Source organism: Sapajus apella, unplaced genomic scaffold (genome assembly GCF_009761245.1).
Source record: "Sapajus apella isolate SASKATOON/1434 unplaced genomic scaffold, GSC_monkey_1.0 scaffold46, whole genome shotgun sequence".
NCBI lineage: Eukaryota > Metazoa > Chordata > Mammalia > Primates > Cebidae > Sapajus > Sapajus apella.
In genome coordinates, this window is record NW_022436986.1 from 3,255,630 (window position 1) to 3,277,565 (window position 21,936).

Below are 21,936 nucleotides of genomic sequence, written 5' to 3' on the forward strand. Positions count from 1 at the left end.
TGGAGCATGTGGCCAGTAGCTCAGGGCTCCTGCGACCACGGCTGGGCAGTGTGGGGGTCCCAAGGCGAGCAGTACTGTGCCCCAGCTGCACACACCTGCCTTCCATGAAGTTTGCCCTTAAAAGGCTTCATCGTCCCTGCAGGGGCCTGGCTGGGGAACACAGTGACTGACTAAGTCCAGGCATTCTGGAGCTGTGCGGGGAACTCAACAACAGCCAGGGAGGCCCCGCTGTGGCCTTGCAGGGACCGCCCTGGTGGCTCACATATGGGAGCAGGCAACCACAATGGAGCTAAGTATCCGGAGTCTCAGATGCTAACCCAACAAAGGGATGCTTGGACGGCAGAAGGAAGGGGAGACTTGTTCCCTGCTGACAGATGAAGGGAGAGCAGCCTTCCTCATATCCCCACTCCCACCCTCCACAAACCTTTATTATTTCTTGCTCCTAGCTGTCAGCAGCAACAAACTAAGATTAATCACTTGCCTGCCTGGACCCAGACATGCCTACTGTTTGAAAACCCTCCTCTTTGCTATATTAATCAATGAGGGGACAGACACAAGAAAAACAACCATAACTGCTGTGCATCCCCAGTGCCCCTCAGCTCTTCTTGGCCCTGTTGCACCCACCCACCCTCCTCTGGAGCCACAGGAGGCATTTGCTGGATGAAGACTGAGTACCCAGCAGTCAGCACAAACCCTGCTGCTCTACGCCGGATACAACTGTCATCAAGCAACCTAAAGGACAGGAGGCACGTTCTTGATAATGTCCTGCTCCCTCCTCCCCTCCCTGGAGAAGATGGGACCTTCCTGCCATCCTTGGACTGAGAGGAAAGTGGTCTAGTCATGGAACCCTTAAGCTGGAAACAAGTTTATTAATCAGACCCCAGACCCTCATTTTATCAATGCAAGTGAAGAAGATACTTGTCCATGTCACCTAGTGCAGCAGGAAAGCCTAGACTCACCCCCAGGGCTCTGTCCACTCTGCTGCTTCCACGGTGATTTCTGAAGGCTCTGGAAAGCTGGGAGAAGCAGAGACTGGTATATACTGAGCACCATGTGTATGCAGGCTTACCTGCCAACACTTACTTCTCGCTGAGGCAAGCACTCTGTGATGCTCAGGAAGGCACAGTACCTTGCTTGCATCAGGTGCAGGTGAGAGACGGAAGCAGGACTTGGATTCAGGTACCTGACTGCAAAGCCCATGTTTTTACTTTCCATCTTGAAAAGGGCTGTCTCGATCTTCCTGGGATGCCTGTCCACATGCTGCTTGCCTTCTGGACTCCTATAACAGTCCCCTCCCCAGCTCTCAGTCTCTGTCAGTTCATGTGGCAAGTGTAGGGATGTAATGGGGGATGAGGGATGACGGTGGGGGATGGGGAGATAGAAGCTGTATCTCTCCTCAGCAGTACTCATGGTTCTAGAAGTTCACTCATGATTCTAGAACACAGCCCTGAGAATAGCACACATCCTGCTTAAAACCTTCAGGGACTCCCTGTTGCCTCACAGGTAAAGCCCCAACCCCTCCACCTGGTAATTAGGGCTCTTGGACTCAGATTAATGCGTCATTTGTTGTTCTTATGCAAGCTCTGCACTGCCCTGTCTCTGGGCCCATTCTCTCTGCAGCCTGCCTAAGACCTGCTCATCCTTCACATTCCCCTTCCTAGTTACGTCCCTCTTTCATAGCCTGGAACCTTTCACAGAAAGAGTACTTTCTACTTTGGGCAGCCCTGAGTACATTGTCCATGAGTTACAGGTGTGTGTGTCTTCCTTTCCTTGTCAGGCTGTGAGCTCCTGCAGGGCTACAGCTCAGCCACTAACTGATGCTGGAATGGGCAGAGCTCACAGGGCTGGGGAGACCGTGAATGACCAAGTGCCATGGCATGATGGAATCAGGCCAGACCCCAGAGGCGGCTCCTTAGGTCACATGTGCAAGATGCCGGGCTATTTGCCTTCAGGGATTAGAAAGCCAAAGGTCCCTTCATGAGGACTGTATGTGGCCGGATCCCTCACTGGAATTGGGACTCTCACCACCTCAATTGAGCAAGGGCTGGGTCCTTGTCAAAGCTGCTGCCTGCAGAAGCCTCAGAGGTGCCACTCAGTGCCCCTTCCCATGGTTCACACAGGATCCCTGCTCCACCAGGGCAGAAGCAGAATTGGAGGCCAGGTGCTCACCCGGGCTCCCTACTACCTGCCTCCTGGCTACAAGCCCCCCAGTCTTTGAAGTCCTGCTTCCCTCATCTTGTCCACATTCCTTTGCAGAAACTCACCAAACCAGAACTCACTTAACAGTCAATTCAGTCATTCACAGGCCAAAGTGCCTGAAGAGCCTTTCAATGAGATTTTTTTCAAGGCTTTTCATCCCTTTCCTCCCCTGCCAGCCTTTGCAGAGACAGAAAACTGTGTTAAGAGTTTGACATGTTCTTGCCAATTTCTCAGTTCAACCCTTTGCTTCCTGAGGCTGGGTGAAAGTAGCCAGGGGCCAGTGGTAGGTGCCAGGCTAGCGAGTTGGCGAGCAGCTAAGGGGGACAGTTTTGCAGGCAGGGGGAATGAGGAAAGTGTTCAAGAGCAATCAGGCAGAATCGCTGAAGACGATTCACAGGTGGGGGCCCCCTGCCATGGAGGGGGCTCTGAAATGTGATGAGGTGTGCAGGCGCCACCGTGGGTCACTATAGGTGCAGAAAGTTGGGGATGGAATGCAGACAGGCGGCAGGTTGGGCTGAACCAGGGATCTGTCTGGTCATCACAGTGGGAAGCTGTCACTATCTCTGTGGTCAGTTGTCAACTGCCAGTCGGGTACCCTTACATCAATCATGAATCCCCTCTGGGTGTCAGTTTCCCCACCCATTAAGCAAAGGGATTGGAGTAAATGGGCCTCAAAGTCACTTCCAGGTTTGACAGTGGAAGACCTTTTGACTGAGTGTAAGGAATGCTGGGGAGGAGATGGGAGGACATGGCTGGAGTCCCATCTTGGCTCTGCTGTGGACCCTGGCAAGCATTCAGCGTTCCCCAGGCTAAGATGAGGAAGAAAATGGCTCGCAGCAGGATCCCTGTGAGTGCAACCTGCACGTTAGTGGCCCCATCACTGAGAACTACATCTCAACTCTTCTGGGAGCCCCCAAGACTGCCAAGGCTCTCCTGCACCTCCATGGCTCTGCCTGGGCTGTCCCCTCTACCTGAGCTGCCCTGCTAGTCAACCCTGTATGGGCAACACTTGGCTTCTCTTTAAGGCTCATTTGCAACCTTCTCCCTCAGCCTCTCCTGACCCTCTGTGGTAGGGACTGCCCACTCACATGCTAACTCTGGGCTCCCAAGATCCCCTGTGCACACCTGTGAACAATAAGACACAGGCTGGTCTGGCGAGGCTGAGGCCTGGAGGCTGGGCCTGGCTGTTCTCACCTCTGCACTGTCTCTGATGCCCAGCCCCGTGGCTGGTACAGAAGGCTCTGAAAAATATCTGCTGAGGGAAGGGTGGATCGGGTGTCCTCTGAAGCCGGACTCCCCCAGATCCTTTCTCCACCCTAGAACACTCTCCAGGCAGGACTCAAGGCTCACATGAAAATGGCCAGAGGCGGGGAACCAGCATAGCTGGAATTATGATGTCAATTGCACCAAGCTCCTGACAGTACCAAGAATGCCATTCCCCACCCACCCCGGCCAAGGAGGCCGGGAGTATCTGAGAAATCAGGCCCCTCACTTGGTGGCTGGCAAAGATGGTGCTCACTCCAGGCAGCCAGGACATGCAGTACCAGGACTGTTCCCCCTGTGGTTGAGGTGATTCATTCCGGGGCGTTGCCTCCCAACCAGCAGTGGGACTGGTCGTCGGGAGCTGGGCTCCTCTGGGAAGCAAGTTCACCTCCCCTGGGTGGGCTGCCTGGCTTGGCCATAGGATGCCTAGCCCAGCCCACATTCCCACTTCTGGCATTCTTCAGGGAAAAGCTGAGCAGGTGAGGCTACCCCCTGATCTTTGGAGGTGATGATCTAATGCCTCTAGATCTGCATGCAAAACTAGACTCTCACCTCCAGCTCCTTTGGGCACAGATGGGTCACCCAAATGACAGGTCCTGATAATGGGGTACACAGAATGGGCGCAGGAAGACAAACTCAGGGCCTGATGGTAGAGCCTTCTGGGCCACCTTCCCAGTCTCCCACTACCTCCTCCCCTCATCTGGAAGGCGCAGGTGGTCCAGCCCACAGACGGGGACATGGGGGGAGTTAGAGGGCCCACGATGTCATAGGTGGAGGTGGCCTTAGAGTCCATCGAAGCCCAACTCTCCACTGGACAGATATATAGGAAGAAACTTGCCCAGGGTCACACAGGGAGCAGCAAGTGGCAGGACAGGACTCCTATTCAGAATTCTGCACAATGGGTCCTTTCTGTGGCTCTTAAAAACTTCAGGAAGCAGGACAGGATAATGGGAATCACACTAGATGACATTGACGCGGTGCTGGCTGGGCCGAGCATGGTGTCTGTCAGCAGCTCATCACCACCCCCAGTGCACAAATGAGGACACTGAGGCCCCGATGGTGTGACTGGCCAAGGCCAGGAGGCCAGTGAGTGCAGGAAGCCAGGCGTGTAGGAGGCCTGTCCCCCGCCTTCCCCACCACCCGCGCAGCCGGGCTCTTGGGACTATATGCCTACACTGACTGCAGAATCAAAGTGTTGTCATGGGTGGTCCTACCCTCTAGGAAATGGCACACCCCAGTGAGGAGACAGAATGATGCTTCTGGCCCTCTGAGCCCCACTGTGAGCTGGCATCTGGACCTGCTTTGATAACTGAGGGTGTACTGCATAGGGGACTGAGAAATGTTTGCCGCAAGAGACAGCTAGTGCTCTTATTTCTGCAACTGCTTCTAGGTTCCTTGTGTGCTCCCCGATTGGGACCTCAGCCCTGGCACATCCTGTGTACTCCACAGGCTGCTGTTCCTTCGAAGGCAGGTCAGCACTGGAGTTACCATGAGGCCCCAATGGCAGCCAGGCAAGCCCTCGGTTCAGGAGCTCAGCACTTCACCAGTGGATGAATAGGAAGCTGGAGCAGCTAATGAGGCTCTGGCCCTCGAGGACGAATGGCCAGGCTTGGCATGGAGTGCTCTGTCCCGTCCTCCCCAATCTTTTCACGGAGGCCCCTCTAGGCCAGGCCCCCAGCCATGGGGATTCCAGGAGGAATGAGGTTCACTAAGAAACTCAGAGACAGATGGGGAGGGAGACAGTGACAACTCCAAATGACCAGTGCCCTAGAGGGTCCCTGGAGCACCGAGGAATCCAGTATGCAGGGAAGGCTGGTGACATTGAGTCCTGCCACTGATGCTGCCTGCTTCCTTTACCTTTCACAGCCCAGAAGAGCACCATTCACCTTGGTGGCCCCGTCGGCAGGCCTGGTGGTGTGCATGACCCCCTTGCCGCTGCCCTCTCTGCAGTCCAATTCTGCTCCTCTGGCTTTGGCCACCTCCCACCTGGCCCCAGTTGCGGTGGGGCACGTTCTTCGGCTGCCATAACTGACCCAATTCTTTAAGCCATCAGGTCTGATAGCAGACAATGAATTATGCAGACACGAGCAGCTTGGAGAAGAGCAAGGTACCTATTTCTCACTTGTTCTGAGTGCCCTATCACTGGCTAGAAATTCCCTTTGCATCCTCTCTGGTTAGGGGGTGGTCCAGCCTCTAGTCTTATTCACCCAGTAATGACAGGCTCACCACCTTGAGGCAGCTTGGGTAGCTGTAATTCTTGATCTGCTCTGGCTGTTAGGAAACTTTTCTTCTTGCAGAGCTGGAATCCGCCTATCCATCGTCTGCCCACAAGTCCCCCATCTGCACATCTGCTCCCTCCTCTCTGACAGTCCTTGAGAGATGTGTGGTCCCCACCCCATGTCCACATGCTCTCTCTGTTCTAGACAGACTACCAGAGCCTGTGTGCCCTGCCTGCCTCTCCTGCCCATGCCTGCCGCCCTCCTGATTGCAGTTTGTCACTGTCCCTCTCAGGGCAAAGCCCAGAAGATAGGGGCAGGATCAGTTGTGAGCAGAGAGCACAGACCAGTTTCATCTTCCTTGGCTTTACTGAAACCTCTGTCTACAGGGCCGGCATGTGTGTGGGCTCTCCTGACAGCTGTGTCCCTGCAGGCCTGCTTTCCCTCCCATGGCCTCTAACAGTGGTGAATGGGACAGAGAGGACGGCAGGCAGAGGACTTCACTGCTTCTGGGGGGTCTGTGCTGCCTGAGGAGCCTGGGTTTACATCCCAGTTATGTTGCCAACTCTCTAGGTGTCCTTGGCAAATCCTTTCTTTCTCTGGGCTTCAGTTTTTCTGTCTGTAAAATGGGTCTAGACATTCTTTGGGGTCCCATCCAGCAATAGCACCCAACTAAAACACCCTTTTCTTATTTCTGGGTCTGGTCATCCTGACAGAAATGTCTCATGGGTCAGAAAGACCTGAGAGTTTCCAAAGCTGCCATAGGCACTAACACAAGCTCTTCCCGGCGCTCCTCCTAGACTTTGTGTGATGCCCAAACTCAGGCCCACCTAAACTGCAAGCCAGAGTGCTAGGAAAGTGTCATGCTCATAGTAGCAGAGAGTCAAGGGCTGGTCGCAAATCCTGGCCTGGCGAGTTGGGCCAGCCACACCCACCTCCGTGAGTCTGTTTCCTCATCTGCAAATTGGGGACGATATGTTCCTCAAAAAAATCAAAGGACGGTGGTGGGCTTTGAGAGAGGAATGAGGCATGCTCTAAGAGCTTTGCACCACCCCGGCTCACAGCAGATGTGAAAGCTATTCTAGGACAGTTGATATAAAATCCTAGGAAAAGGCCCCTCCTTTTCTGGGAAGGCAGCGATGGCAAACATAAAAACTCTGTATCCCAGGAGAACAGGATCAAATGGAAAGACCCAGGCTTGAAATAACCTGCGCTAGCAAGTTTCCCAGGGGACACTGGCAGGTCTTTTCACCACAGGCACAGCAGCCAGTGGCGCATGCAGAGACTGCCGAGGAGGGCTGGGGTGCTTGGGCAGCACTCACCTCAGGGAGAGGGAGTAGTCATGCTTGCTGGTCTGGCTGTTCCGGACAAGGTAGCTACACTCCTTGCAGAGTCGCAGCAGGTTCTCAGCATCTCCTCTGCTGATGGCTCCGTGATACCATCTGTGGAGAGGGCAGAGAGTGGTCAGAGCCCAGCTCGCCAGGATTCCCATGGCCCTGACTGGCCTCAGGAGGCTGAGCACGGCAGGGGGACTCCCTATGCAAGCAGGCTTCAGTCCATGGGTATCCACTGCCTACCTGCTGTTGCTGCTGGGTCCTGGGGAGAGCACAGTAAATGAAACCCAGTCTCCTTTCATGGGAAGCTTATGCTCGGGTGCAGGGAGTGGGGACACAGACACTCAAGTCATCACAGAGCACACGGTGTGGGGATGGGCACCATGGAGATGAAGTGGCACTGGGTCATGCGGCTGGGGGCCGGTGGGGGACTATTTCAGGCAGGGCAGCCAGGGGAGCCTTCTCAAGGTGCGGTGGCTCATGCCTATAATCCCAACACTTTGGGAGGCAGAGGCAGGTGGATCACTTGAGGTCAGGAGTTCAAAACCAGTCTGGCCAACATGGTAAAACCCCATCTCTACTAAAAATACAAAAATTAGCCAGGCATGGTGGTGGGTGCTTATAATCCCAGCTAGTCAGGAGGCTGATGCTGAAGAATCGCTTGAACCCAGGAGCCAGAGGCTGCAGTGAGTCAAGATCGTGCCACTGCACTCCAGCCTGGGTGACAGAGTGAGACTCCGTCTCAAAAAACAAAAGAAAAAAAAGTGACATTTCAGTGCAGCCTTGCAGGCGGTGAGGAGGGAAGCCGGAGAGGAGCTTTCTTGGTAGACAAATGAGCAGTGAAGGCCAAGGCAGGAGGCTGCCTAGAGTGTTCTGGAAACAGCCAAGGGCTCTTCTCTGTTTGAGCAACATGGAAACCATGAGAGGGTGCTGACAGGAAGGCCACGCTCTGATTCAGTGATGTGTGCAGAGACGTGGACGGTGGGCAGTGAGGCGCCATACATGCTCCTGCTAGATGGCTCTGGCACCGCCTGGGCACATGGGAATCTAGCATCACTGCTCTCAGACACTAGGCATGCCAGAGGAGGGCAGACAGCAGAATCTGAGGGGAGGATTGCAGTGCAGAGGGCCCGACTAACCCCCTATCTCCCATCACAGGAGGAAATGGGAACAATAGTTTTTTTTTTTTTTTTTGAGACAGGGTCTCATCCTGATACCCAGGCTAGAGTGCAGTGGTGCAATCATAGCTCACTGCTGCCTCAATCTTGAGGGCTCAAGCGATCCTCCCACCTCAGCCTCCTGAGTAGCTGTGACTAGAGATGTGTGCCATCATGCCCGGCTATTATCAAATCTTTTCTAGAGACAGGGTCTTACTATGTTGCCCAGGCTAATCTTGAATTCCTGAGCTCAAGTGATCCTCCCATCTCACCTCCCAAAGTGCTAGGATTACAGGCGTGAACCGTTACATCTGGCCTGATTTTCCTTTTTCTTTCCTTTGGTTTTTTGGTGTTTTTTTTTTTTGGCAGGGGGGAGTGCAGGTGTTTAGAGACAGAGTTTCACTCTGTTACCCTGACTGAAGTACAGTGGTGTGATAATGGCTCACTGCAGCCTCAAACTTCTGGGCTTAAGGGATCCTCCTGCTTTGGCTTCCCAAGTAGTGGGACTGCAGGCACGTACCACCATGCCTGGTTCACTGATTTTCATGACTCGAAGAGCTAAAGGTAAAATTGCAGGGAAAGAATAAAGATCCTCACTGCCCATGGGTCAACACACTTAAAATACATTTCTGTTTACATGATGGTCTCCGGGGGCAGTGGAGGGGGTGAGACTCAGCCAGGAGAGGCAGAGACACTGGGCAGTGCTGTGGCTGGAGTGTGCATCATCCACAGAGGCACGGATGCTGCTTCGAATGATGGCTCTGCTGCCCACCAGCCAGGCAAGCCGCTGACCAGGTGGCTTGTATTAAGTGAGGATCATGCCAGCCTCTCTTGGTTTGTGAGAATGAAACAAGTGTCCTTGCAGGAAGGGCTAACGTAGAGCCTGGTGTGGGGTGAGTCCTAACCAAAGCAGCTGCAGCATTAGCAGAAAGTGATGTGGTGACATCCCCATCTATAATGGCTGCAGCCCCTGCCCATCCAGAGGCTGCATTTCACATTTCGAGGTGCAAATGGGGATGCTGCCTCCTGGCGCCTGTCTCAGAGTGTCCTGCAAACCGTGGCTCTGAGAGTTCTGTCACTGACATGCTCCTCAGAGAAAGACCCACACCGCCCATCCCCATGCAATTCCTGCCACTCACAAGGCAGAGCTGAACAGCTAGAAGCAGTGGCCACAACAGAATTATAACCCTAGGAAAAAAAATCAACTTTAAAGTAAAGGACTGGAGAGTACATGTGAGTGTCCCTATCCCAATGGGAATGTGGCCAAGTGGTGGATGGTCCATGTGGTGGCCACGAAGCTGGACATCTGGAGCTGAGACCTTCCAGGGGAGGAGACAGGAAGAGCATGCAGACCACAGACCCCTTTCTTTCTAAAGTTACAGAGAAATACGTAAAGAGGAAGGTGAAGTTGGGGGATGCATGGGTTGCCACAATTGAAACACTTCCCAAGACACGAAGGCCCACAAAGGCTATACGGCTGTAATCAGGAGAAACAAAGACAGCAGCGACTTCGGAAGTAAGAGTTAACAGGTTTGGGAAGGCTGCCCGCTGGGAGATTTTACTGTGCAACACACACCCAGTAAGCTGACAAAAAACGTTTTATTAGGAAAACAAGTCCCAGCCATTGAAGCCAAGCCGTCCTCAGGGAAAGGCCTGGAAGTGGTCTCTGGGGAAGCGCTGCCTGCTGTCCGCCCTCCCTGAGCTCAGGAGCAAGCCCGGCTCTGAGAGGGGGCATGGCCTCTGGATCCTTGTCAAGGGGAATCCCAGGTAGTACACAGGATAAGCTGCCAGTCTCTCCCCCTGTGTTCCACACAGAGGTGAGGGCAGGGGACAAGGGGCTGAGGATCACAGCAGAGGGTGCTAGATCTGGGGACTGGGCCGGCACTGGGCAGCCTGTCAGCAGAAGGCTGGAGACCCGGAGTCAGGCTGGGCTGGGTGGTCCTGTGGGGCAGCTACACACAACTGTTGGGCCCACGTAGGCCTTGCTTCACCTGGAAAGAATCCAGGAAGGAGGTCATCTTAGCGATGGGCTGGACCTCATGGGGTTGGCCTGTCAGGTCAGAACCAGGAGGGTGAGGGAGACTCAACTATCGTCCTTCACCCCAGCCAATACCCATGAGCTCATCCAGTATTTACTCACCACTTAGTATACCCTTGATATCATAGGGCTGATGGAGGGAGACGGAGAGTCAACAAAGAGATACAGGAAACAATTCTAGACAGTGACAAGGGCTATGCAGCCTTCCTGGGGTTATCATAAGGCAAGTGACTGGGGTAGGGTAAGATGGCTATTTAGAAATGAATGGGCAGGGGAGGCCCTTGAGGAGATAACATGTGGCCTGAGAACATGAGAAGGAGCCAATCATGTGAAGAGCCAAAGAAAACAGCTTTTCTGCAAAAGCAGCAGCAAGTGCAAAGGTCCTGAGGTAGGAATGCACTTGGGGTCCTCACTGAGCAGAAAGGCAGCAAGAAGGGCCCAGGCACTGTGCGCAGCAGGCAGGAGGCATGGCCAGTTCTTGTGCCCAAGAGAAGTTTGATCTCATCCTCAGCAATAAGAGTGTTAGGAGCTCGTCTTACTTGCCCTGGGAAATCTCACAGACCATCAGTCAGGTTGCCCTAAGGAGGGCCAGGGGAGACGAGTTAGGGTGCTGCTGCAGTAGTTCACATGGAACGCGACTGCGGAGATGGAGGAATGATGGATTCTGGTGGTACTTTGGAGAGAGCACTGGCAGAATTTGATAACACAACAGATGCTGGTGTCAAGCAAAAAAAGGAATCAAGACGATGCCAAGTCTGTAGCTTAAGCCATGGTGACACCGATTTTGGAGATGTGGAAGCTGGGGAAGGAGCAAGTTTCGAGGAAAAGATCAGGAGCCCAATTTTGAACATGTTAAGTTTGAGATGTCCACTTGTCAGCCAAGTGGACATGCCAGGAAGCCACTGGAAGTAGGAGTCAGGAGCGCTGGGAGAGGGGTGAGCTAGGGCTACGCATCTGTGAGTCACCACCAGGACCCTGGGAGAGACAATCCAGAGAGAGTACGTGGTTGGAAACTGAGCCCTGGAAAGGCCGATCTTCCGGTCAAGCAGAGGCAAGGAGCCAGCAGAGGAGATGGAAGAGTGGCCAGGGAGGAAGGAGGAAAACCAGGCGCAGAGGCCCAGAAGGAGAGTGGTCAACTGTGCTGACTGCCACAGAGGACAGAGGGGGTCGTCTGGGGACCCGGACATAAAAGAGAGACTGATTGTTGTGGGTGAGAGAGAAAGGGAGGTGACAGAAAAGGGAGAAGTGCTGGCAGCTCTTTGGAGACTCTGTTCATTCATGCAGCAGCTACTTATTCAGCACCTGTTATGTGCTGGGCACTGTTCTGGGCACAGGGGATGCACTGGTGATCTAGACAAGTTTCTGTCCTCATGGAGTTTCTGTTCTCAGGAGGGGCAGTATCTAGAGAGGAGGGTTGGGTCAAGGTTATTTTTTTTTTTTTAACTTATGTTGGCAGTTTGTTACTGGAACACGTGAATATACTGATGGTAATGATGGAAGGAGGGGGTGCAGGTGGGGCTTCTCCAGGAGGCAGTGGGGACAGACTCTGAGCACTGGAGCAGCTTTTCTGCTGTCCCAGGAGAGAAGGCAGGTAGTATGGGCACCCAGGCAGACGTGTGTCTGCCCATCCTCAGCCACACTGTGTGACCTGGGGCAAATCCCCAGTGCCTCAGTCTCCCCCTCCTCCCTCCCTTTGCGCTAGGGTGGAGGAGAGGATCAGACTGGATGCCTCCTGAGCTCTAGAGCAGCATCAGTCCAGGTGGGGGATTAGGTGATCCTGTTTACTGGGGTCATCAGGCTCTATCCGAAGTGAGATTTTACCCTAAGCACACCTCTTGGGTGATGAGTCAGGTCTTCTGACTCATCTTGGGGAGTTAATCCTGGGGAGATGAGACGGTGGGGGAGGAAAAGCCAGTTATGACTCTGGACTTGGCTGGGGGCCCTGTCAAGAGGGAATGGGAAAGGAAAGGAAGCCCAATTCCCCCGACTTGCGACGAAGGCTGAGTCCGGGGGTGGGAGAGGACAGGCTGTGCCCAGGCCGACCCAGGCAGACCTGGCCACTGCCGGTCAGGACGCACGCTGAACATCTGTGGGTCATAGTTTGTTGATGAAAAGTGCACAGTTTGATCAGAAATAAGCAAAACCTGCCAGTCGATCTGCACAGCTGTGAGAGGCGATTCACAGCCAGCTGGGAGCACCTCCCCGATGTGGTCTGTACATCAGGAGTGGAGCACTCACAAGGCAGCAGAAGTCTTCAGAGATGACAGCACTTGCTTAAAACGGCAGCACATGATGTCATTCGGAAAATCCTGCATCCTGCTCACCGAGTGAGAATTTCCTGTGAGGGGATGCCCTGACGGCCATGCCAAGACCAGAATCCCTGGGCCAAGACGAACACAGTACGTGACACACACTAGGGAGGGCTCACGAACCATGCGTGGTGTCAGCGAGTCTCCTGGCCTTATGCTTGCCTACTCTGTGCTAGGCTAAGGGTGAGAATGAGCAAAGAGTAAACAGAGGACAGGGGAGGGGTCAGGGTGGGGTCTGAGTCACGAGGTTGGGGGTACTCTGACCCGTGAGCCCTTGCCAAGGATCTGCACCACTCTGAGCCCTGATGTTCTCATCTAGGCAATGGGCTGACAACCCTTCATTGCACATTAGCTTGTTTAAGCAGACAAGATAGCCGAGGACACCAGCACAGGCCCCATACCTGCTTCATCAAGTTCCTGGAGAAGCTCACTCTAGTCCAGGTATGAGGCACGCTAGAAACTGAAAACATAGTTTGGGGACAATTCACAGAATGAACGGTAGGCTAGGGAGGTGGGACTTTATCCTGGAGGTAATGTGAAGCCACCGAAGGTTTCAGAGCAGAGCAGGAACCTGCATCCAGGGAGGATTTGGCAGAGCAGGGAGATGATGACCACGGCCAAGGGGGTGGCGCGGGGGTGGTGGGTGGCCAATAAAGGGCAGGGCTGCACACAGTGCTGGGGGCAGCAAGGACAGAAGGGACATGGGACCCTGGGGGCAGCGTGAATGGAACTTGGCCACCCACTGACTAGAGGTGGGAAATCTCTAGAGAAAGGGGCTGAGAAAACCCGCATCAACAGTGGAAAGCCCCTGCTCAACTATAATAGTATCAAGCAGACACAGAGCAAGACCACTGTAGCTAGAAAATAAATCTAATTTACACATAGTTTTACACTTAGCGGAAAGGATTGAGTTTATATTTAGTTTTCCGAGAACTTATTTACTGCATGATGAAATTAGAAACTAAGAAGTAAAAACAAGGAGTAAATCCTGTAGATTCTTTTGCAGTCCCTCCTGTCACTGAAGGTAAGGGTGGCAACACAGGGTGGAGAGAACAAGCTTGGGGCTGGAAGCCAGGAGATGTGTGTTCTAATCCTGGGTCTACCACTGGCTTGGTGGGAGCTTCAACTTTCCAAATCCTCAGACTGCCCATCTGTACGCGGAGGGGGAGGTAGGGGCAGACTGGAAGGCCTCTAGAGTTCTAGCATGTCTCAGTCTGGGAGGTTTTTTTTTTTTTTTTTTTTTTTTGAGACAGGGTCTTGCTCTGTTGCCCAGGCTCACTGCAGTAGTGTGATCACAGCTCACCACAGCCTCAACCTCCTGGGCTCAGTTGATTCTCCTGCCTCAGCCTCCCAAGTAGCTGGAACTACAGGTACATGCCATCATACCCCACTAATTTTTGTATTTTTTTTTTCTTTTTTTTTTTTTAGAGACAGGGTCTCACTATGTTGTCCAGGCTGGTCTTGAACTCCTAGGCTCAAGTGATCCACCTGCCTTGGCCTCCCAAAGTGCTGGGGTTACAGGTGTGAGCCACCATGTCTGGCCCAGTCTGTGAATTTTTAAAAGATGACATGAAAGAGAGAGCAAAAATTAGGTGAACAGAGAGGTGAGTTTGGGTTTTGCTCCCTCAGAACTTACATCTGCTTCTCCAGGGGGACAGCAGGATCCACCCTTTCTCCTAGGATCCCACAGAACTCAGGGCTCCCATGTTTGATAGGCTTAAAGCCCCCTCCAGGAGCACGAAGCTGGCGCCGCCGGTCCCGCGAAGGCGAGGGGGATGACTGACGCTTGTCGCTGCCATTAAACTGTGCTGTGGGGAGAGAGAGAAGGTGCAGGGTTAGCAGAGCACAGCCCAGGGAGCTACTGTGATGGACAGGAGGGGTATCATTCAGCTGTTCTAGTTGGTACTTTACAACTTGCAGGAGGAGGGGTTTCAAGCAATGAAATAACAGGGCACAGAAGATTCTGGCCTCCTAAGATAGGATACCCAGGTGGTCACAGCCCAATGGTGTGTGTGAGGGGCTGGTTGAGCCTCCAGAGGCCACTGAGCTCAGCTCAAACCCCATAGGAACCTCCCTGCGCCCTCCAGCAAGGGGGCACGGCACTGCCTTGGGGGAGCTCTGCCCTCTGGATACTTCTCAGGAGGAAAAGCTGTTTCTTGTATTGGGCCAAAAAATCCGTGTCCAAGTGGCTCCTCTCCTCTCATCCCACCTCAGGCCATGCTGGCCACACCTGTCCCGTTCCTGGGAAACTCCTACAGAGTGCCACTGGGGAATCATACTGCACCCCCCAAGTCTGTTCCTCTGTATTCAGATCCCCTGCATGGGTCCAGGCACAGCTAACCCTGTCCTGGACCCAGCACCCAGGTGAGGCTAGAGCAGTGCTTATAGCACAGGATGGGCCATTCCACATGCTCTTCTCCCTGCCCTGGGCCTGTGGGAGCACCAATCACCCCATAGGCTGGGGAAGGATGCTCCTTGAGGGAGACCCTGGAGACGCCACAAAGAACAGGAAGCACTGAGCTAAAACTGGAGTTGCCAGAGGGTTCCTGGACACCAGGTAGTTCACCTTGCCGGCTGTCTAGCTGGGCCTGTTTCCTTCTCTGAAAAACAGGGATATTGACAGCACCCATCTCAAAGGGATTAAAGCAGGTGACACACCTAGAAATCTTAGCAGTGTGTCTGGAATCCAGTCTCAGTTCTGTTGTTATAAATGACACTTACCATGCTGCTTGATGTACACAAAGTACTAGGCACCTCACAGAAGCAGCTGAACCGACCTGAGTTCCTCTCCTAAACCTGCCGGCAATTCGCTGCAAGCTGCGGCTAAGCTACTGAGCCTCGTCGAGTCCCAATTTCTTGTCTCACTAGGCTGCTGTGAAGGTCAGATGAGAGGAAACACTCCAGTGCCTGACACACAGAGGGTGCCTAAAAAACAAGGCCAGAGCCTGCAAAGAAGGTTCCTAAAGCCGAAGCCAGCTTCAGGCCCACAAACACGTCGCTGGCTGTGCCACACAAAGGCAGAAACCTCTCCTGTAACCAGCAAGCATGAATGTGGCGAGCTATCCTCCAAGCCTGGCAAGACACACAGCAATCAACCCCCATGCTCATAGAAGGCCCTGGAGAAACCTCAGCCCTGGGGGGCAGGGGGAACGTGCTGTCTACTGGAACCGAGGAACATGATGGGCCTGTTCTGCATCTTACCACTGACCCCTCTTCCCTATCTGGGACCACGGGGCATTTCTGTCCCTCTAAGACACTCTTTCTCCATTAACCACTTTAGAAAATAGTGGGAAGGGAGGCTCTTGCCAACAGAAGGCTCCAGACACACTGGACCCACTTGCTCTCAGGACTGTGCTGAGTGTGCAGCCAACCTGCCGTCTAGCAGTGACACCCAGCAGGCAGTCCACCCACGATGATGCTCCTAACCACTCATCACATGCGCCAGGCACAGTTCAAGGCTGGGAAGACAGCAGTGGGAACAACAGACAGATTCCGGCCTTTTGGAGCCAGGGGCCTTGTAAGGAGAGGCAGGCAATACATCAGTCTGCATATCAATGGCTGGTGACAAGTGCCACGCAGAAAAATATAGCAGGGCAGGAAAGCCTTCTCCAAAGGTGACATCTGAATAAATACCTGAAGGGAGGAAGCAACATCTCTGGGAAGGACACTCCAGGCAGAAGGAAGAGCAAGTTCAAGGGCCCTGGAGTGGGACTGTGCCTAGAGTGAGCCATAAAATGGCCCAGGGTGACTGGAAGGGAGTTGGGAAGGAAGCCGGGCTTCCTGGCCTTGGGAAGGACTCTTGTTTTGTTCTGAGAGACGTGGAGAGCCATTTTGACCAGGCACTTCCTTACAGGATTGCTGTGCTGAAAAGAGAAGGAGGCAAGGCGTGTATGGAAACAGCCTGGACACTGCCTGATTCTGCTGTGAACCTAAAACTGCTCTAAAAAGCACAGTTGGCTAATTAGGAGACAGAGCATGTGTACATATGCACACAGCTGGGCAGCGAGGCAATGCCCGCCAGTGGTCAGATCCGGCCATGTTCTGCAGCCAGAGATGGCAGGACTCGCCTGTGCATGCAAAGTGTAGCGTAAGAGGAGGAGGACTACGGGTGATTACAGGCTGTTGACCCGACCGCTGGAAGGACGGGCTGGCCTTACCTAGGAGTGGAAGACTTACCAAAGACCCTAATTAAGCTTCCAGGAAAGCAGTAGAGGCCAAGCCTTAATCTAGAGATGCCCACAGCTCCGAGATGCCAGGGCTGGTGGCATGGAGAGGGGGCAGAGCAAGGACTCACTGGGGGTTCCTGCTCTTCCTTCTGGCTACCATTCTGCCTGTGTCCAACCACACACTGACAGCAGTGACCTCAAGGCCTTCCCAGGGGACAGGTCCTGGGGCTGGAGAGTGAGAAGGCCCTTTCCCATCATTCGTTAAGGGAGCTTTTGTGGTAGTGAGCTAAAACCTGGAGCTGGGGCCACGGCACAAACATCACCACCAGCATCTACCCCTCCCTGGCCTCCCAGTAGCCTGGATCTCTCACTGGGGTTCCAGCTGAATAACAGCAGCCCTCATGGCAACCAATCATGGGACATATGGTCTTGGACAGGGGGTTGGGAGAAGGAAAGAGGTGAAGCAGGGTCTTACCCGAGCACCTACTTTGCAAAGCCCTCCATGCAGGGGAGAGCCCTGAAACTGGATAGACAAGTTGGGGCCACATATCCTGGAGCCCCTTTCTAAAGAGCTTGCACTTGAACTTATGGATGGGGATAATCAGAGAATGGGCTTTAGAGACCTCTCTGACTGCAGGTGGAGGGTGAGTTTGGGGTCAGTCCTGAAGGTGGAAAGACCAGTCAGAGAAAGGTGATGGAGGCTGGCCCCCTCAATGACGAGAGGATGTAGGAGCTTGACTACTTGTGAAAGTGAGTCAGGGAGGACTGCTGTGTGATGCCCGGATTTCTGGCTTGGAGGAGGGTGATGTCTCCATTGGGATGGGCATGGAAGGGGATGGGTCAGGGAGCATGGGACCATCCTACACTTCTCCACAATGCCTCCCTGCTGCTAATTTTCTGGTTGTCAGTAGTAGAGAGGATATAACTCAGCAGACATCCTGGCCTGTGGGGCTGCCAGTGCCAAAGGGCAGCAGAGTGGTCTGGCAAGGGAAGGGGACTGAGCTGAAAGTGAGGTTCTAGGCTTAGTTTTGCCACAGGCTCAGAAGACTGACGGACCAGATGAATTGTAAGTCACTTTCAGTCCTGACATCTTGGCACTCCACTGGTTAAAATTAGGATTGGGGGATTTCTGCCAATATAAATCTCTACAGTCGACGTCTTGACACAGAAGGTGAGCAGAGAGGCACGGAGCACAGACCATGATTGTGGAGGGAGTCCAAGCTCTTTGGCACAACCCAAAAATCTCTCTTGGACCCGGCTGCTTGTCTCAAGTCCACCAACCTTTTCACCTGACTGATTCCACTTACCCTCCCAAGGTCACCTCTTTCAGGAAGCCTTCGAGGACCTCACCCCTCCAAGACTCACCTTGATCTTAGCATCCTAATTGCATGTCTGGTGAGCCCCCTGAGGGTAGCAGCTGTACAATGTGCCCCTTCCCCCATGCCTAGCCCAGTCACCGTCAACACAACAGGTGCTCAATAAGTGATTAAATGAAGAAACTTAATGAGCTGCTATTTTGCTTTATCGGTTTTCATACCAGATAAATTGGATAACAACTAGTAACGTCCTAGTCAACACTGTAATTCCCCACTGAAATAATTTATACATTTGCTGGCAAGCTTAATAATATAGCCATATATCTTAGAGAGAACAGGTGGTGATGAGTGACAGGCTTAATTAGGCAAATCATTTCACCTAAAATACAAATATACGAACTCCAAGTGCAGTGATTCGGCAGCTTAAGAAAAAAAATGTTAAGAACAAAAGCTCCAAACACAACTGCTCTCATTCCTTCTAAGTTTCTCCTTAATCTGCAATTTTACATGGCAATTCTTTTAGTGATTTTTCTTCAAAAGATAAAGACACAATCCCTCAAAAGAATATCTGCATTTAGAGAAAAAATATGCTACCCCCGTGAGTCATTAAAATGACAGAATCTAATTAATTCCACTGATGGGCAATTAAAAATGGAAGTCGGAATCTGAAGGAGGAAAGTGAGACTAAGAGCTGGGCAGGATGAGGCGCTGGGAGCTCTTCTGACTTTGGTTCTGATGATGGGGACCAGACCCATCATGATGGCCAGGCTGGTCTTGAACTCCTGACCTCAGATGATCCACCCACCTCGGCCTCCCAAAGTGCTAGGATTACAGGCGTGAGCCACTGCGCCCGGCTGTATTACAGATTTTTTACCGATCAGTCCTGAAGTGTGGTCACTGCCAACGACGGAAGACAGCATCAAGACATATAGCTTAGCTCTATCCCTTCTACTGGCCTTGCCATGCGGGTAATAGGTGAGGAACAGAGGTCCAGAGGAAGGGTAGGAGGAACTCCTCCAGGGTCTCAAAGCCAAATAGCAGGGCAAGGGTTGCGCCGAGGACTGCAGTCTGCAGGGTCAGCCTCACCCCACCCTTGGGTCTTCCTTCCCCACAAGAACACCCGAGGGCTGCTGGTTTGGCAGGAGCCGGGCCTCACTCGTCTGGCCTCCCTGCTGTACACTTCCTACCTCTAGGCCTAGAGTTACCACCCTTCTGCTCCATCTGAATGACATCTAGAAAAGGTCTGGCACAGATGCCACCTCCTCCACGAAGCTTACCCTGATTCCACCTGCAGAGAACCATCATCTCCGCCTCGGTGGCTCCCAGTCCTTAGTACGTCTCCTGTACCTCAAGGGGTATCCACACCACTCTTTCTAGTCAGTCTGGGTGCTATGGGGACAGCACCTGGGATTTATTCTTCTTTGCTCTCTCCAGTCTCTTGTCTCCCCTAACTCACAGAAGTACCTTTCGTGGAGAAGGTGCTTGGATGAGATAAATGTGTTCCTTCAGGGTGGATCTCTTTCCACTGTCCACTGTTCAGAGCTGGCCAGAGAGCAACCTCCAAAAAGCCAATGGACCTCTAAAGCGTAGCTCTCCTAGGCTTGCAAACCCTCCCTTGCTCCCTAGTGCCCCAGGACAAAGGGCAAATTCACTCTGGTGCTCAACATCCTCTGAATTTGATGTAATAATGCATCTTCCCCTACAAAACCCTTGTGGGTTTCACACCCACCCTTAGGTTCCAATCAGAAAGGACAGCCAGTCCCCAGATCTATCATCTGCTTTTGTCTTTAGCGCTTTGCTTTGGCTAAGCCTACCCTCCAGAATTCCTTTACTTCACTATTTCTGTCTGCAAAGACCCCAGCTATTCTTCAAAGCTCAGCTCCAAGGTTACCTCCTGGGGTAGGTTTTGCCTTAGGCCCCCAGGTAGAATTCCTTTCTCCTCCTCTGAGCTCCAAAACTGCACCACTGTCCTGGCACTGGCCTCTATAGCACTGAGGCATAGAGGTGTCTTCTTAGAACCAGACACTTTGCAGAGATGGGGCCTTGAGCCTCAGTCTCCTAGGAGTCTCCCCATGGCCAATCTGCAGCTAGCTCTGATGAACGGCCCATGGCTGAAACCCACCCAGGGAATGGAGGGGCTGCAGCGGCTTAACACCATGGATGAGGAATCAGGAAGACCTAGGTTCGAATCCTGTCTCTGACATTACTGAGTATCTTGGGGCCTGTTTCTTAAACTTCTTTGAGCCTTCGCTGCCTCATCTGCAAGCCAGGGCTGACAATACCTATACTGTGAAGGATTCTGGAAGTGGTAATAGATGATGTACCAAGGTCCAGGCAGGCCCCCTGTAAGCAGGAGACCCCGACCCACTGTCACATGTATGCTCTGATACAATGCCTGTATCAGAAACCACCTCTTTTTCTATGACTCCTGCTGAAATTCCGGAGTCAGAACCTCCAAGAGCACAGGGCATTTCATTCTGTTTTGTTCAAGGCTAAATCCCCAATACCTAAAATGGTGCCTCATGTACAGTGGATACTCAATATCTGTTGAAGGAACAAATCTGTACCCTGCTCAGCAGGACTATAAACCTTCCATTCATCAGCCAAGAAAGGAAACTGAGGAGCTGGACTTCCTCCTCAAGTGATTTTTGGAACAGTTTTGAAAAATGGCTTCATCTTTTTTTTAAGAGACAGGGTCTCACTGTGTCACTCAGGCTGGAGTGAGGTAGCATGATCACAGCTCACTGTAATCTCCAACTCTTGGGCTCAAGCCATCCTCCTGCCTCAGCCTCCGAGCAGATGGGATTACAGGTGCATGCTACCAGGGTGGGCTATGTTTTTTTTTAAAAAAAAGTTTGTAGAGGTGGCATCTCAATATCTTACCCAGGCTGGTCTTGAACTCCTGGCCTCAAGTGATCCTCCTACCTCAGTCTCCCAAAATACTGGGATTATAGGAAGGATCCACCATGCCTGGCCCAGTTTACCCTTTATTTAGTGATTCCTGTGCATGGGCAGGCACCATGGAGGACTTAAAGTCCACGTTCTCCTCTAGTCATTGTGGCAAACCTATGAGGTCAGTGCTATTATGGCCCATGTTTTATTTATTTATTTATTTATTTGTATTTATTTATTATATTTTAAGTTCTGGGGTACATGTGCAGATCGTGCAGGTTTGTTACATAAGTATACACGTGCCATAGTGACGGTTTGCTACATTCATCTCCCCATTGCCTACATTAGGTAGTTCTCCTAAAGCTAACCCTCCTCACTCTGCCTACCCCCTGCTATTCCTTCCTTAGCCCCCTACCCTCAGGCCCTAGTGTGTGATGTTCCCCTCCCTGTGTCCATGTGTTTTCATTGTTCAATACCCACTTATGAATGAGAACATGCAGTGTTTGGTTTTCTGTTCTGTGTCAGTCTGCTGAGAATAATGGTTTCCAGTTTCATCCATGTCCCTGCAAAGGACATGAATTCATCCTTTTTACAGCTGCATAGTATTCCATGGTGTATATGTGCCACAATTTCTTTATCCAGTCTATCATTGATGGGTACTGCACATGTTTTTACAAGTGAGGATGGTCAGGTAACTTGCCCAGGCCAATAGGAACAGGTTGCTATGACAGGCAGTGGGTCCCAGCTCTAGCCCTTGAGCTCTCTGCTTTGGGACTGCAGTCCTGGGCAGCCCCCTACCCAGGAGTGCCTTTCCCTATGGAGGTGCAATGAGAGAAGAGTTGATAATCTGCCAGACATCCTCTTGTCCTCACCACTGACCAAGGGTGCAGGCAGTGGCCCCTGGGGATAGGGGGTCATTCAAAGAGAACTGGAACGGAGCAACAGGCCCCAGAGAAGACTGGCATGGTTCTCCAAGTTCAGACTGTCTGGCTGCTTCTTTCTGGCCTGAAGTCTATGACCCTCTCAGTTCTCCAGTGTAAGATGGA

General features: G+C 52.6%; 1 protein-coding gene across 1 annotated transcript in view; it reads right to left on the bottom strand.

Annotated features, from left to right (window-relative positions):
• SHB (SH2 domain containing adaptor protein B) overlaps positions 1–21,936 on the bottom strand; it is a 149,958-nt gene that overhangs the window by 23,484 nt on the left and 104,538 nt on the right. Inside the window, exons 4-5 of the mRNA XM_032240123.1 lie at positions 14,153–14,324; positions 7,001–7,120 (exon numbers count right to left, since the gene is read on the bottom strand). Coding sequence (XP_032096014.1) covers positions 7,001–7,120; positions 14,153–14,324 — 292 coding nt within the window. The remainder of the gene's footprint in view (positions 1–7,000; positions 7,121–14,152; positions 14,325–21,936) is intronic.